This window comes from Phaethon aethereus, assembly GCF_964289735.1.
Source record: "Phaethon aethereus genome assembly, chromosome: 10".
Lineage (NCBI taxonomy): Eukaryota > Metazoa > Chordata > Aves > Phaethontiformes > Phaethontidae > Phaethon > Phaethon aethereus.
The window spans coordinates 21,752,982-21,770,644 of NC_138586.1; the positions used below are offsets into that span (position 1 = coordinate 21,752,982).

The 17,663-nt window shown below is 34.9% G+C and overlaps 1 protein-coding gene across 1 annotated transcript in view; it reads left to right on the forward strand.

Moving 5' to 3' along the window:
- CHM (CHM Rab escort protein) overlaps nt 1–17,663 on the forward strand; it is a gene marked incomplete at both ends in the record, with an annotated part of 71,351 nt that overhangs the window by 18,200 nt on the left and 35,488 nt on the right. The window contains 6 exons of the mRNA XM_082004275.1: nt 3,750–3,822; nt 4,936–5,060; nt 9,358–9,733; nt 11,647–11,763; nt 12,441–12,561; nt 15,021–15,246. Of these exons, the coding sequence (XP_081860401.1) occupies nt 3,750–3,822; nt 4,936–5,060; nt 9,358–9,733; nt 11,647–11,763; nt 12,441–12,561; nt 15,021–15,246 (1,038 nt within the window). The remainder of the gene's footprint in view (nt 1–3,749; nt 3,823–4,935; nt 5,061–9,357; nt 9,734–11,646; nt 11,764–12,440; nt 12,562–15,020; nt 15,247–17,663) is intronic.

Here is a 17,663-nt window from a genome sequence, read left to right on the forward strand (position 1 = left end):
ATCCAGGCAGCTCTGGAGAGCAGTCATGAGGCATCAGCAGCTTTTTTTCAGACATTGCCAGCGTTGACTGTTAAACCATGGCCGTTATGACATGGCACTGAGAAGGGTGACCTTTTTAACAGGCATAGTCTGTGAAGTACTTTTTCTTTTTTTACTTACATTTTACGTGTGTATTTCGTGGTTTCAAAAGTGTTCAATTTCTGAAATGGCAGTCTGTCTTCAAAAGGACGTGGTAGATATTCGGTTGGTTTAGATTCCAAGAATGTTAATCAGTAGGAAACAATGTCCAGTTTCAGTGTTCTGGACTGGGATTTGCTAATTCTTTCTAAGTATTTGAAGAAAAATGGTGTTAGTAACTGAGAAAAAAAATCACAAACTAATGTAGGAGAAGACAGAATTAAGCTTTTTGCAGAGGTAGAACTCTACTAGGACTATGCTTCCAAAACTTTGCAAAAATGGCTTTAGCAGTTCTGCCATTAGCTCTGAACTACAGATTTCAGATTTGACAAATGTGAACTAAAAGCAGCAGTATTTTAATTCATATGAAAATCCAGGTAATACAGGAGAAGTTTTGAGCCAATATCATCTGGGAAAGCATCTATGGCAGAGAAAGAAGACATCTGTGCTCTAACTTTGTAGAAAAATTAATTTCTAACTCTGCTGTTCCACCTTCAGAATGTTTCGTGTTCTTACTTAGAGGATGGTTGAATTATAACCTTAAAAAAGAGAGAGAATATCTATCATTTTAGCTTTCTAATATAGCAAGAGAAGAGAGGAGCTTAGTCCTTGAGATTTTGGAACAAGATTTTAGGGCTAATTATGCTTTGATCTCGACCATTACTTTAAGGAATTCCTCGGTTCATCCTCAGGGCATTTTTAATAAAAATATTTGGTTATAAAGGACTCCTAATTGCAAAACCATTATTCAGCTGTTTTTCAGAATTCTTCTTCAAGTTTTTTACTAAAAACTTGGCTCATTAGATCAGTAATCATGTCAGGTCTACCTTCTTTCTGTAGTGTTTTCAGATGAAAAAATTAAGCAATCCTGATTCATCATGTAATGCAGGGTAAACTAATTAATTCTGAGGGAAAAAAAAATTCTGCAAGTTGATGCTTCATGAGAAGATTAATATTTGGGGTGGTATAACATAACTTGGGAAGGTTGCTCAGATGCCAGAGGAAAGGAGGGACAGCTGCGATTCATTTTCCATTTGAGAAAGGCCGTACGGTGTTCTCAAGACTGATTGAGCTTCCGAACAGCATTATGGAGTGCTTTGTTGAAAAGATTGATTCATGTCAATGGTGGTTAAGAAGAAAAGCGATTTCAAAGGAAAATTCACCTGGTGAATGGAGGAATGTTTAAAACAAAGATGTCTGACAGCTCACAAATAAACTTTTGTAACTTGCTGGGAAAATAACATACTGATTTCTCTTACTGAAAGTTTTAATTTTAAATATTCTAGATATGTATGAATTTATGTTGGTATAGATTCAAGAAACCCAGTCCTAATTTTAGACAGGTGTTTTCTGCAGTTTCTGTGATCAATGGCCTTGCTTGCTCTGACAGCCAGATTGTATTCCATATTCAAGGAAACTTGCAACTAAAGCAGCAGATTCCCTTAAAAATAAATCTTCATGGCCGTGTTTTTTGGAAATCCCAGAAGTGGCAGATAATATATGGATATTGAATTTTTTTTTCCAGTGGAATGTTAAGAAGCAGCAAGAAATTAACCTGCACCATTGACAAGCTAGAACAAAGCTGGAGATTATCGTTGCATGCAACCATCAGTTACTGCCTTACAAATTGAAACCTGACAGAATCAGGCATTTAATATATCAGATCTTCATGGCTTTGGATACTATACGATACCAAATAGCAGTACTTTTTAAGCCTCACCCATGTCATTCACATAATGTAGCAAGTATGAACTCCTTTTTATAGATGATTGGAGTTTCTGGTTGGTAACAGATCTCCAGGTGGAGCTCTTCTCCTTAGGGGAACCAAATTGCAGGATAGACAATGTGAGTTCTCTTAAAGTATAGACCCAGCACTCCCAGTTCGTGCCCTTAAACACTGTGTTCTGTTGTTGAAGCCACCTTTACACAGTGAATGCTGGATTTTGTTGTCTTTGCAAAAGATGTCCTATTTATGTTCTCAGCTATTGCCTTGCAGTAGGTGAAAGACTTTTCTAGGCCAGTTTCTAGTCAGGAGCGATTAGGCTGTGTTTAGCAGACATCTGTCCTTCATATGCTAAGTAAGCAACATAGTGTAGAGCATCACCTTCCAGTACTGTAAAGGGGCTGACACTCTTAATGAAGTCTTTGTCAGTGCATATAAGTCTAGTCAAAAAAATACCATCTTAAACAATAGAATTGAACCCGAATTTAATTTTTCACTTTCATCACTCTTACCTCTACTATTTAAAAGTGGAGAAGGTTATGGGAAGATTTTAAGTTCATTTGATAGAGCAATCTTCTCATTGTTCTGTAAAACACAAACCCCATCTTCCTCCTTAAATTTCTTTTTTTTTTTAGTGCATCCAGTAACATTAGATATCCATTCCGGAGGTTATTTTTATCTTTCATGCTTCTGAAGTGCCAGCATGCAGTGCCAGAAAACAGAGTTAAATCCTGAAATGACTTTTTTTTGTTTTGCAAGAACAGGTGATTCTTAAAAAACGTAATTGCTCTATTATTTTTCCTATCAGAGTTGTTAAATATTTAAGATGTGGTATGATAACAAATCCAATTAATCCAACTGGTGTTCAGAGAAATGTTGATAGAAAAATTTAAAAAAGGGAGAGCAGAGTCTTCCTTTGAGTAAGAGCAGAACTATTAATTTTCTGTGATTTTTAAGTTGTACACTGATATTTTCAAGGCAGAAGGTGGTAAATACAAGCGCAGAAGTACTCAAGGAGGTATGAATGTTTTGTACAAATCAGTTCCTTTGGCTCCACCTACAGTATATGCAGTTTAATAAGAATTTTGCCAGAGCATCCTAACAGTCTATAGTAAGCATAATCTGTTCTGTAAGCAGTACAAAAACAACAGAGTGAACTTTGCTTTATTTGACATAATGGATAAGAGATGTGGTTTCTACTGTCTGGACCCAATTTGAGTTTCCTTAACCCTCCTTTGCATAGCCACCTCACGAAGGACTGTTAGTTTAGAAGTGGCATATAATGCAATTACGTTAACTTCCAAATCAGCTTCAATCAGAAGCAGTATAGCTGTGCTCATGTGACAAAGCTCTTCGATCCTGCCAGAACCTGAAAATGTGGAGTGTGGTACAGATGCAAAAAAACTCCGAATTGGCTTTTCCGAAAACTTGGTTGAAACTGGAAGACTTGTTGGCTTGGCTCCACGCTACGTGAAGATGTCTATAGTGTTGTACATGTTTGCGCTAGAGGTCTAGAGTCAGTCTTGGCCAAGAAGCAGCACTATCAGTGTTTTCCTTTTACTCATAGCATCCCATGTGCTTTTCTCAGCATTATTCATTTTACCCTCCAAATAATTTGACTTTGGACTATAGTATATTTGGTCAGAGATGCATACAAATAAGTAAAAATTGAAATTTTGCATCTCATTAAGAGTTGTGAAATATTACACCAATTTTTATGTTCTGCATCTGTAAAATCTGTTGTAGAAAATATTTTTAATTACTCAAACTTGGTTGTGTTTTCTTTAAACCTGAAAAATCTATGTTTTCATCTCTCTATCAAGTTTTATTGTTGTTTTTTTCTTTGCAGGAGAAATTACTATGGTGGAAACTGGGCCAGCTTTAGTTTTTCAGGATTATTGTCCTGGATTAAAGAAAATCAGGTAAAAAATTTCCCAAATTACTACTTCTAATGTTCTTTAACTTTAAATCTTAGTTGTTTGCATAATTTATTACAAGAGAAATTATCGCAGTGGTCTTTGGTAATTTCAGAGATCAAAGACGTATTTACTTTCCAACTTTACTGGTTAAGATTTATCCATCTGGCCTAGCATTCTAACACTCTTGATATGCCTCGAGTATTTCTGTTATTATCCGAGACCAAACAGCCTAGTGCTCAGTCATACTTTTTGAGTTCTTGAATTTACGTAGAAGCAGCTACACTGTTGTTTAGATTAGTTTCCCAGCACCTTTTGCAAACGATAATCTGGTCTTCTCGATTTCCTGTCTGATTCTTTCTTAACTGTGAGAAAGGTAGTTATTGGGTCCTTCCATTGAAATGTTCTGTAACCAGGACAAAAGGGTTAATGTTGATAGTGTATTTTTTTTCTAATTCATGACAGTCCACTAGAAATCTTCTGAGGAGGATATTTATTTACAATATTGAGCACTTGGACTACATTAGCAAATGGATGTTCGTATTATTTACTGAAGCATTATGAGCCTGTTGGTCCATAGAAGATGGGACTTTTTCAGTTCAATCTCATGCCTATTTATTACATAGTGCTACCTTCTGGCATAATCAGCATTGTTGCTCAATGTCAGAACTTAATATTCTCCGTGTTCTGTTAAATGGTTTAGAGATTCCTGTGTGGACAGGTAAATATAATACCCAAATTCACTGTGTTTTTTCATAAGGTTTCTGTTCAAAGAGTTTTGTCACAAAATTTGGAACTAACCTGGCTGTGGCAAACCTGTCTTTTAGTAGATTGTATTCAAAGTTATATTCAAGTCTCTACTAAAACTTATATTTAATTTAAAATTGTATTTTCAGATTATTAGATCTAGTAATATAGTGCAAATGTTGGCATGCTATAAAGTAAAAAGGTCTAAGGTTTTCAGCTGAAAAAATCTGAATAGAAAAAACATTAAGACAGCTAAGATGATTCTTTTTCTTTAATATAAGATGGTACAACAAATTATCTGGGATTATAGAGATTTATAGCTCAAGAGTAGCTAGCACATTAAAAAATGTAATTATAATTGTTCTTTGTAAGCAAAAGACAGGTATCAGTGATGAATGTGAGCACTGGAGAAAACTGATCCTTGAGAATGAAGATGTTATTTCTCTTAGCAAGAAGGGTGAAACTATTCAACACGTAGAAGATTTCTGTTTTGGCGAGTAAGTACAAATACAGAAATATACAAATAATTTTATATGCCAAGAGATAAATTATCATATTGTGCTTTTGGCTTCAAGCATTTTACCGTGCTACCATATTGCATGTTGTCTCAAAAAGTAACCCTGAGCTCTAAAATGTTTTTAATATTCTTGTGCTTTTGTTGAAATCACTTGCACTTCATTAAAGGTAACTGATCCTTCTTAAATTACCTTATCTGGATGCAATGTAATTTGTTGATCAAATTTGTGAGTTGGTAATTTACTTCTGAATAGAAAATTGAAGTGTTGTGCCTGTAGGTATTATTAGTAGTAAGTAGTTAATGCACTACCATCTAATATATTTTTGTATTCTTAATTTGCCTAAAAGCTGCTATTCTTATAGTAAAAAGTTAAACTCGTAAGTACATGTAAAATGAAATAAGTACACAAGAGTAGGAGCACAAATGGACAGCAGTACTGTAATTATAAAATACTCTAGTTGTGCTAAAATGGTAAAGTAGTATTTGCCTTGTGTCATTTTTATATTCAGTGGATTTAACTTACTCATTAGGCAGTGCTTACCTATGCTGCTTAGAAGGAGTTGCATGGCGAAAGGCTCCTGGTAATACACCAACAGTTAGCCTTTTTGGGCTGTCACCTTCTTTCTGTTTTTGAAGTAAAGCTCAGCTCTTACTTTGCATCCAACATGCAAAAAATACATGCTTAGTTTGAAATACACGTTTACTTTTGTGAATATTTGTTGCAGAAGTACATGAAGAATAGTATACCATCTTAGAACTGCGTATGTGGTAAATATCTTTTAGTTAGGTATTTGTAGAGCTATGTCTGCATTAGCAGAAGCTAAGGATCCAAATTTCACTTTTTTTTTAGATTTTTAGGTGGAAGTATGATAGTTTGTTATATCTAAGTCATGCAGAAGGTAAGCTTTCCACAATATTGTATTACTGAAAATCAAGGAACATTTAAAAGTAACTTTGTGAAGCAGTAATGTTGAGCAATGTGTAAGCATAGTAATGATGAATGGAAATTTTATGGACCTCAATTGAAAACTGAACTATTTCTTTGTGTTTACTCATCATTTTTATCTTTTGGATTTTGCACTGAACTGAACACTGTTCTGAATTCCTGAAAGGTTCTTTGGGATAGTTATGTAAGTTTAGCCTTGAATCCCTTAGATAATATCATAGATAGCTCAATGAAATGTTGACATAGTCATACAGAAACTTGTATTTCTTTCTGTAAATGTCACAGGTAGAAAAAAAAAGGTGTAAATAAATACAATCTGAAGGTCACAGACTCAGAATATTCAAAAATTCTATATTGTACAGTAATGGCTGCTTGACTGTATTGCAGATAAAATGTTATGCTTGTTTCAAAGCAATAGCAGTTGAATATTGTAATTGTAATCCTGTTGCTAGAATAAATATTGTTCAGAACCAGTATTAAATCAGGTTAAAGGTTTCATGGTCTTGTAACTTTGCATATGATTTTCCTAAGAAGATGTGATACTGGCTGCTGGCTGGCTTAAAAATGAGTCCCCTAGCACTAAGATTTCACACTCGGTAGAAGTGAGCGTTATACTTGAGTCAGGACAAAATAAAAGATTCTGCTTCTAAGCATTTAACTTTGCCTGGCAGTACAATGCTGTCTGTCTCGATTATCAACAAAAACCCCCACAGGGAAGAATGGTAAGATTAATAAACCTAGCAAAGAAGAAGTTTTCCAAAATACCGTAAAACTTTCTGAGAGAGTCAATTATTGTTTTTCTGACAATTTACACATTCTGGCTAGATTCTGTTGTTTTTGCTGAACTTTTATAACTCCTATGAAGTAACCATTAAACATTTATTTTGAAAGAATAAACAGCTGGGTAGCAGTATAATATACACAGTGCAAATCTGAAATGAATGGCCTTAGAACAAAGTGCATCCATCAAAGGAAAAGAATACTGTGTCTACAACAAGCTGTATTGAAAAAAGGCAAATGGCTGAAAAATAAATAGTGAACACCTGTGCTGAATAAATTAACCAGCTGGTTGGCAATTTTTCATTTGACCTATCTGAAGGGGTTGCTGTTACAAGGCATTAATAAGACACATTCATTTTAAGATATTCCTTTGTTAGTACCATTAATTGATGAATGGTGGAAGATAATATTCTAAATTTACGCAAGAATTTGTCTGCAGATGTATTATTTTTTTCTGAATTAGAAGAATTGTCTGTACAAAAGTTCAATCTGAGTGATTTTTGTAGATGGTTCTTACATTATTCAGGGATATTTGTTCCTATAGGAAGGATGTAATGAATTTAGATTATATACAGTTTTTATGCTTTCATTATAAAATTGTGTAGACCTGCAAATCATGCAGATTTGCGTACTCATTAATAGGAATTGAACAGAGATTTTAAATATGTAAATATAACATTTCTGTTACACTGCTTTTTAGAGTGATACAGAAAAAAGGCAATGTATTGTGAATCCAGACTTTATTTTGCTTTAAAAAGTAATAATCGAGTATGTTTAAAATGAGATTGAACTGTACATTGAGCTTGGGAGAAGGTAGAAAGATAACTTGCCTCTGAATTTTTATGTTAAAAAATCTTTAGGATAGGTCAAAGAATAGCTTCATTCTTAGTTATTGCATTAATGGCAACAGCTTTTGCAGTTGTCACAAACACCATGTCCCAAATTCCTAAAAAAAAAACCAAACCCACAAAAGTCCACACAGAACCCCAAAATTCAGTTGACGTTCATTTGTATTTTTAATAGAGACGAATTTTTTAAAAAAAAATTTGACAAAGTACTTCTCTTTCCTTGCTATTGTATATTTATTTAATGCTTGAAATATGAAGCAAAAAGACATAATTTATCTACAGACACAGACTACTTTAATTAGTGCTTCCTTATAGCAGTTCCTGTATTTCCCAGGGCAATATTATACCCCATTCATGAGTAAGTGCTTCCCGGTGGCTGCGCACAAGCTGAGAGACTTATTCCAAACTCTTCTTTTCACGAGCCCATGTGAGCTCCCTGAGTTCATAAGTGAGGAGCAACTTCTAAAGGATACAGGGCTTTTGTTCCCTCTTCTAACAGAAATCCTGCCCCCTGCTTCCATCTGTAAGGCTACAGATGTGTGAGGGAGCGGATTCACATGTGTATTGAATAATTCCTTGCTGTTCAGTGAATTTTAACCATCTTGTTAGTTATTGAAATTTTGTACTGTACGTTTGCAGGTCACCTTTAAAATCATAGTTCATTAGTTTTTAGCAAAGATGAAATTGTTTATTCAGTGCATTAATGGCTTGTGGTAGAAAGATAAAAAGACAGTCTGAAATTGTTTCTGAACTCCTTTCACTTCCAATGACATTGATTTGATTCATCTCAGCTGGTAGTATAAACTAAAATTCTAAGTTCAAAAGTACTAGTTTCTAAGGTAGATGTTATTGAAGTTCGAGATAAAAAGAGTAGATGAGATAAAAAGTGGAGGTCTGCTTTATAAGAGGAATTTTAAGGAATTGTGTCGTGAAAAGGAAATGGACTATAGAGAGTAAATGTTGTGTGGTAATGTCCCTCCCCTTGAGTGGCTGCCTTCGATCTAGTGCCTACGAGGCACAAATTTGCAGCACTTGCATAAAAATACCAGTGCTACATGAGGGAACTTTGTTCTGTATGGCTGTTACTTGAACAACTAATTAGAATGCAAGATCAGAGCTGGAAAAGTAATCTGAAAGTTTTACTTAAACTTCGGGTCAAAATCGCAAGCTTCTCTTATGGACTTGCTATAGTAGTCTCGATTGTATAAAGCACTTCTGTTCGGTGAGTTTGGTTTTTAAAAAATCTGAGCTTAATGGCTTTAATGCATTTTTGCATTTCAGTTTCAAAGGGGTTTTTTAACTCGTAGGAAAAACCTAATCCAATTGCTTTAGTGTTTCTTTTTTAAAATACTACTGTTCTTTTGTTTACGTATCTGTGTATTGTGTTTCACCATGAGAGTTTTGATTTTCATTATGGTCTCATTCCGTCTTTTGAGTCTGTGTAAAATAAGAACCCCAATTTTTGTCGGGTTTTTTTGCTTCTCCTCAGTAAAAATACTCCTCTTGAATGACAGCTTTGCAGTCAAAGAACCAGGATTCTTTAGTCTGTAGTACACCTGATTCGTCCAGGATAAAGAAATTGTAATGCTTTTCATAGAAATGCTTGAGGTTTCCATTTTGGCACTGACTCAAAACTTTAAACAAGTTTTTAAGACTCTTTAAAAAAGACTTTTCCCCCCTTCCTCCCCTGTGTTTTTAATCAGTCAGGATTCAGCTGAAGATGTTGAAGAAGCTGGTGCATTGCCAAAGCTGCCTGTCTTTGGAGCCTCTGGTGCGGAGGGGGTTGCTCAGGACTCGGAAAAAGAGAGCCCACCAGTGGAGAGTGCCTTGCCGGAGGCGGAGAGCTGGGAACCTGAAAAGGCTACAGGCACTGAGCCAGCAAGTGCAAGGGAAGGGAACGATACAGAAATAACCTCTGAGCGTGAAAGTTCTCATAGTATAGCCTTAGGCGAGTCTGCTCTGGAACTGGGAAAAACTGAAGCTGCACCCTCAGAAATTTCTGCCCAAGAACCAAAGAAAATTACGTATTCCCAAATCGTTAGAGAAGGCAGAAGGTTTAATATTGATTTAGTTTCCAAGGTAGGAACTGAATGACTCTTTTCATATAAGTACATTTACTTTTCTTAAAATGCTGGAATTTAAAAAAAGTCTTTAAAGTTGCAGGGTGCTGCCACACTACCTTTGAGGCAAAAAAAAGACACTCTGGAGAAGTAAGCAAGAATTAGTACTCTTTAAACGAGCGATTTCATATGTGCTCTTTAGTATTTGTTTATAACCAAAGAGACCACAAAGAATAGCTCAGAAATACGTCCGTAAAAGTAAATTGAAGTCATATCTGCAAAATTGCTCTTTTTAAATATCATCATTTAAAAAATTTTTTTTTTAAACAAGCAAAATGAATATACATGCAGATCTTTGGTGGTTTTAAAATGAAAAATAATCTTCCTCTTGGAGTACTTCCTGGGTTTTTAGATTTTCCTGTGAAACTCATGTTGTCTCTACTAGTTTTGGTTTTCTGGCAACTAAAGCACTGAATTGTAATAAATTTTATTGGGAAGAAAAAATAATTACACTTAATCCGTAATATAAAAGTGACTAAAAGTAGTTGTTTTTGTGTTGGATTCCTACTAGCGTGTGTTTTACTTAGAGGAAAAACTATTAGTCTGACATATTTGTCATACTGTTTAAACTCTGAAATCTCCCTTTTACGTACATCACAGTATATGGATATGGTCCTGCAAATTCAAGTTAAATGGAGATTTTTCTTAACTTCTGTGATTGAGACTGTGTACTCTGCAATGGGAAGTTTTTTCGAAGTTGAATGCTTTATTTTTTCATGTTCTGCAGGAAAAGATTTTCTCCAAGCCTCTGGAAACTGGGAAGAAAAAAAAAAAGTTCTTCAATAATTTACTAAATTTTTGCGGAGACACTACAATATGCATTGTTTCAGATTTTGTCTCTGTGTTCCAAATGTAGATACCGCTTTCATGCATCATTAGAATGACATCATGAAAACAATAGTCAGTGTGTAGTTGTTGAGCAGATAGCACTGTTTTGTATACTTTTTATACTGCCACTGTGTTACATGGTATTAATTGCAATGAATACTAAAAACTCTGATGGAAGGGTAGTCATCTGGGCAAGACTAGTAGTTAGCGCTGGGTTTTCTCTGGCACTGGGACACAGGCTTTCTCATAGTGTCCTTGTTAGTGTTCTAGTAAACCTTTATCTTGAAAATTCCTCTGTGATCATGCAAATTCTGTTACTCAGGGCCACAAGACTTGAAGCATGTTTAAACTCATCTCCAGTGCTTTTCGATTCAGACATAGGACTATTCTGTGAATAGTTACGTTTCTGTCTCTTCAGTATTTCTTTATATTTGTATCTTATAGAAAGAGTAAAGATAGACAGATTATAAATCAATATACCAGAATATAACTAAACCTTAACTGGGGGTTTAAGGAATTTATATTTAGAGAACAGGGCATTATTGTTTCAGGTAGTTTAAGAAACAATAATGAAGAAAGTTTAAGAAACAATAATGTTTAAGAAACAACTAGTGATAATTTATACAGATGATGTCATATACTTTACTAATATTAGGAAAGTTAAGTTGTAAAATACAGTGTTCAAGGATATATAGCATACAATACAAAGATGACAACACAAAAAATTGTCTCAAGCTGTGATTCCCAGACTAATAAAACTAAATGAGCAGTAGGCTGACACCTTCCTTTTTCCTGTACAGACTCACATCTCCCTTTCTCTCCTGTGGACTGCTTTGTCTTCTCCATTTGTATGGTCGCTTCAGTTCAGTTAATATTATTTTGCACATAGTGTGTGATATTCTTTTATTCAGGTTTTACTTCACCATGTGTACTGGTAAATAGTTACAGAAAACACCTTAAAAAGCAATACTTCTGGTATTACTGTTTTCTTCTGGTGTAAGCGCTTTCTCTTTACTCACCTTTTTTTTTTCCTTCACTGTGCAGTTGCTTTACTCCCGAGGTCTGCTAATTGACCTTCTGATTAAGTCGAATGTTAGCAGATATGCCGAGTTTAAAAATGCAACACGAATTCTTGCCTTTCGAGAAGGAAAAGTAGAACAGGTATCGTAAGATAATGTATTGCATATGCTTAACTTCATTTTTTTAAGTCAAGAAACTTGGAATTGGTTTCTTTAGAGTTTTTTAACAATAAGCTAGTGTTTTTCCTTAAGATTCTAATTTTTATTTCATTTCTGGAATGAAAAGACGTTTGTATGTAGTATATATTAATTATTTTTTTAAAAAAGCTAAAATCAGAATGTGCAGCCCAGTAAATCATTGACAATATTTGACATGAGGCAAAGATTTAGACCGTGATCCACTTGGCAGTTAATTCTTAAAGATTCAGAGGTTTTAGGTTTTCAAGTTCCTAGCATAGACTTGATTTATCTGCTACTTACAAGAGAAGTCATTGGTGTGATAATGGCAACAGGAGATTTTGTCACAGTTAATTAATACAAACTCTTTTGATTAACTCCGCAGTCAGACGTGCAAGTGAAATTGAAGGGAAATGAAAAGCGGAAGAGGCTGAAAAATATTATAAAATATTTTTGTTGTGGAAAATTGGTAACTTTTATTATCGTTATAATATAAAATAAAGGAAATAAATATATAAGAAAATAACTGATAGAAAATAGTAATTAAAAATATTTGTCAGATAGTCAGACTAGAGTGTTGCTTGATGCTTTTCATATCCAGAGTATGGAAAGTACCTGAAATCATTAACAAATATTTTCCAGGTACCTTGTTCTAGAGCAGATGTCTTCAACAGCAGACAGCTCACTATGGTGGAAAAGAGAATGCTAATGAAATTTTTGACATTTTGTTTGGACTATGAACAACATCCTGATGAATACCAAGGTAGTGTTTCATTGAACAATGTACACCCTCTTCTTATGAGTTCATTCAGTTATGCACAATTCTGATAGCTCTCCTGTGTTTTCACGCAATTTATTTTTATGGTTTCGTTTTCAAAATATGCTTTGACCTTTTTGTGACCTTTTCACTTCAGTGTTAAATTCTTCTACTTAAGCACTTGCTCTTCTAGTTCCCACATCATTTATTATTTTCATTTTTCTTAAAAGCAAAATTATATATTACAGCAAGGTTGCAAAATGTTTTTTAGCATTATTAGCTATTCCCTTCCCCCTCCCAGGGATTTTTTTAATATGGTGTGATGTGCCTGTTTTTTCTTTTCTGCCTTTTTCGGGGCGGGGGGGGGAGCTAATAAGTAAATCATCACAATATGTTGCCACAAAATCAGAAATGGAGAAAGTGGAATTTTTAAACTTTGAAAGTAAATGTAATTTAATGCCTTCTAGTTGCAGAGGGTGAGTTCAAAGTGCCTTTATGAACCTATAGCTTATTTAGATGAGAGAAAATCTGAATAGATTTGAGCCATAATGTGCAGAGGATAATAAGCATCAGGTCGAAGAGGAAAAATGACTAACAGAAGGAAAGTGATGGAAACCCACTCTCTGTTTTGGGTTTGTGCACCTCAGGGTTCAAAGGATGAAGTGATGTTCTCAGTTCTTGGAGTCTAAAAGTAAATTAAGTTTAAAAAATAGAAAAATCAGTCAAAAAGAAAGGAAAGTGAAGTAGTTAAAGCATTGATGTAAGTTTCAGACTGAAGCATATCAGTGCTTTTGTAGCTTAACAGTAGCTTGCCTAAGCACTGTTTTTGAAAGAATCTGGTGTTAAAAAAGACACAATTGTTAAGGATGCTGGTTTGATTGCTTTAACAAGACCCTTAGATTAGGTACAAACATTAGAGAAAATTATTTCAAGCATGTGCGAGAGAATTGGTCAGTATCAAGAATGTTCTGGTAAGATTAGGAGAAAGAGAGTCTATAATGAACTCCAGAAAATACTGAAGGCAGGGGTAAACTCATTAGGCTGAAGTGGTTTATTCATTACAGGTACTTTAAGGTTTGCTACTGCTGGAAGAAATGGAGGTACTCAGAGTGAGAATATAGGTGATACTTAGAAAATTTTTCAGTTAAAAAAAAAACAGACACCACATGAATTTTAAATGAATTCATTCAGTCCTGTATGTAAAAGTCATCACATTCCTTTTACTTCCAGAGATAGTTAAACAGATTTCGCTCCTACATTTTAAAATAGCCTGGAAGGTAATTGGGAATATTTTGAGTCAGATAAATCCAATGTAAAAACTTCAGAAATCTAAAATTGCTCTTGGTGAGATCATTATGTTCGTGGGTAGGCAGACTTTTAATAGGGAAAGTTCATGATAGTGAAGAATTTTTTTAAAGCTACTTTCAGTAAAATTTGGAGTTATGTAAGAAGTATGAAGTGAGGAAAATCTTAAGTTTTTTTTTTTTAGAACAGTTAAAAAAATAACAAAAAAACCAAATCACCCTGTCATTTTATGACTTGCTGCATGGCTGTACAAAGGGTAGTAAGATACGTCTGTAATAAAATGGTGGTTGAATCTTGAAGAGAATATATAACACTTGATAAGTGTTTCTGAATGACCTGTGAATTTATCCATGACTGAAATAAGCTTAAGAGCAGATTTCTGAATAGTACAATCTTTTCCTTGAAAGAAAAAAAAAATCATTTGATTATTAAGATAACCGAAGTTTCAGAGGTGTATCAGTGACATGCAACACTCATGTTAAACATCTCCTGAAAGACTTGTGTTTCTGTGAATTTTAAAATGTGCCAGCAACAGTACAAATTTAAAGGGGCGATAGCTTCCTCATCCCCGTCTTCTTCGTGTCTCATCTGTACTTGTTTGTTGTGAGCGAGTCATCAATTTGAAATAAATATTGTGCCTTCTCATCTTTGTATTAAGACGCTATGTGAGTGGTTTCTCTGCGTGTAAATATACATTCCAACCATGTCTGTATGGGTTCAGCAGTACTATTCTTGAAGGATTGTCATTCAGGTATAATATTTTGGGTAATTTTCAGGAAAAGGCGTCCCTAGGCACTTCAGTGGATTTTTGTCCACAGCTGTTCACAGGATTGAGAAATGGGTTTAGATGAAGTCTAACATAATGAATAGATGAAGTCATATGTAGAGGTTGCCTTCTAGAATGTTGGAGACCCATACAGTGCGTTTGCATTATTTTGAAATATTGTGAGGGAGTGGTATTTCTGTCTTCTGAGAACTCACTTTCTGGGAGTAAATTTTTAACTTTCCTTGACTTGGATTATCCATTTTCAGCAAGATATTTGTTGAGAAACTCAACTGCTTTCGTTTATTTAAATACGAAAGTACTTGTTTAAGTTGAAGCATGTGAGAAAATACAAATGTTATACTGTACCCTTTACCTAAATTTACTTTTTCCTCAGGCTATGAGAACAGTACGTTTGCTCAGTTCTTAAGAACACGGAAGTTAACACCCAGCTTGCAGCACTTCATTCTTTACTCTATTGCAATGGTTTCAGAGACTCATTGCAGCACTCTTGAAGGTCTTCAGGCAACAAAAAAATTTCTTCAGTGCCTTGGCCGCTATGGCAATACACCATTTTTGTTTCCTCTCTATGGTCAAGGAGAGATCCCACAGTGCTTCTGCAGGTAAGCTTCACTTCTCTAATACATATCTTCCAAAAAGGAAATTCTTGGTAACCTAATGCTAATAGAAACCATTCAATAGGAATCATCGTGTTACCAGTTTCATGTTGGTTTTATTTGCTTTACATTTTCATTGGCTATGAAATTCCCCCCTCTCCAAAAAAAAACAAGTTGGAAATTAAGTTTCTCTACTTGCAACAATTATCATTGTGTTACAAATACAGCTTGCAATAGCTGGCTGTTGTGGTGGCTGCCTGTGGTAATAAGTGCTAGGAAATGAGAAGGAGATAATTTAACTCATATGTAGGTATCACTAGGAGACTTGGAGCAAAGTGTGTCCAAAAGGATGACTGGATTTTGGTAGGTTTCTGAACATTTGTGTTTCAGTCTTCCTGAAGTTAGAAGAAGATACATGTTTTCAATTTATGTTACAAATTGATGCTGAGAGTGCATCTACGATTCTTAGGTAGATATTTAATAATGAACTGGATTTTTCTGACAGAAGCAAAATTGTGCCACTTGTCCAGTTTATTATTAAATAAATAAAAAAAACCCCCTGTGGTTCTTTCACCTTTGTTACAGCAGGCTTACACGGACCGGTATGAACTGATGTGAAATCATGTCCTTATTCTCTTGGCATAGTTTTGTAGATCTGCATCTGCACTGGCTTCCACCTATGAGTTGAACAGCAGAAAAGATATTGTGAAGCCCTGTTACACTGAGCCATACGCAGACTGTAGTTTTACATTCTAACATCTTAAACAGCAGCCATACGTCCTCTACTACTTGAGCCCTAGAAAGTAATTAAAACAAAAACCTCCTTTGATTCCAGGGTAAAACAACACCCACTTCAACCCCTTTACTTGAACTGTGGGCAATAATAATGTGGTCTTTAACGTGATTCCTGAGGTGTGCTAGGGATCGTAGTTCTAGTGCAGGAGTTGTTGATGGATGCTTTTGGGGACCATCAAGAATACATGTGCAGAGGGTGGGCGGTTTTAATTTTCAGTTGTTTGAAACAGTTCAACTGGCTTTTAAAAGGCTGAGGGCTTTTTTTAATCTTTTCTTCTGCTGGCAAGCAGCCTTTCCATCTGCTCGATGTGGGTTTTTAATGTAGTAACCTGTAGGTCTGAAGTAAACATTAGCTCTATTTTAAAAAAGCAGTATTGCATGGCGAGGCCATTTTGTTGCCTGAGTGATACATTTGTATGTCATGCGTTTAAATATCAGTGCAAAGTCTTACCTGCTTTGTTCTTTCTTGGTGGACAAGTTCTGCGTTTTACATGTGTGATACTATTAAGGAATTCTGTTTTACAGCATGCTATTGGACATTACCTTCCTGTCTTGCTTGTGTGATAGATTCTGTTTTTCTTCTCTATAACAGTACTTTAATTAATTACTGCTAGAAGAACGGCCTTAGCAGCTTGAGCCTATCTGGCAGTATATAGGATGGAGGCAATCATATGTTGATGGAAACGTTCTGGAATAATTATCATAGTTTGAGGAAGATATCTATAAAGTAGCTGTTTGGCACCAGCAGCTGAGCGTATTGTGGAAGGTCTTATTTGGCCTTGGCAACTAATGAAGGCCACGTAGAATTGTCCTATATGATGTATATATGTAGATTACCTAATGGTTCCATTAGTTCCATCAACAATGATAACGAGGCATTGTTCCCTACTACATTGAATAGAAAAGTTACTTGGTACCATCTTTTGTCAGCAGCCTTTCCTCTGTACCTTAAACTATATTTATATGGAGATATAAAAAAATGGGACCTAAGTACTTAGGTGCTTTGGACAGACAATTTGTGAACAAGAGTTGCTTTTGGCTAAGTACTCTGGACACAGTCATGCATTCATAGATTTTATGGGTGTCTTTCTGTCTGTATAGGACTTTGTGTGGGACCAGATATCAGTATGTGACCAACAGAATAAATTAAAATAGTAGCATTTAGTTACGCAGGTTTTGCAGTTAGACTTTCTTTGGCTTCAAGTATTTGGAAAAGAAAGTAAATTTGACAATTTCAAATAGAATTTTAGTTATGTTTTTTTCCAGTGTAGGTTCTTCTCAATATAAGTTTTCTTGCATTCTTGAAAGCACTTTGGCTTTATTTTGTTTAATAGTCAGCACATGCAATTTTCTGATCTGTAACAGCACTGTATTTCAAGAGTTAGCAATAGCGGTGTCTAGAAGTCTTATAAATATTCTTATCAGAAAAACATTCTGTGATCACAGGAATTCATCAGATAGCCTGAACTTTCTAATTATTTCCATTGATTGCTGCATTTTAGGGTTTTTTTGCTAAATTGACTTGCAAGTCTTACAATAAGGACAGTATTTTAATAGTTGGAGCAAATTACTCGTCAAACCAAGAAGTAATCATACTTTTAAAAGGTTTGTATTACAAATACTGTAAT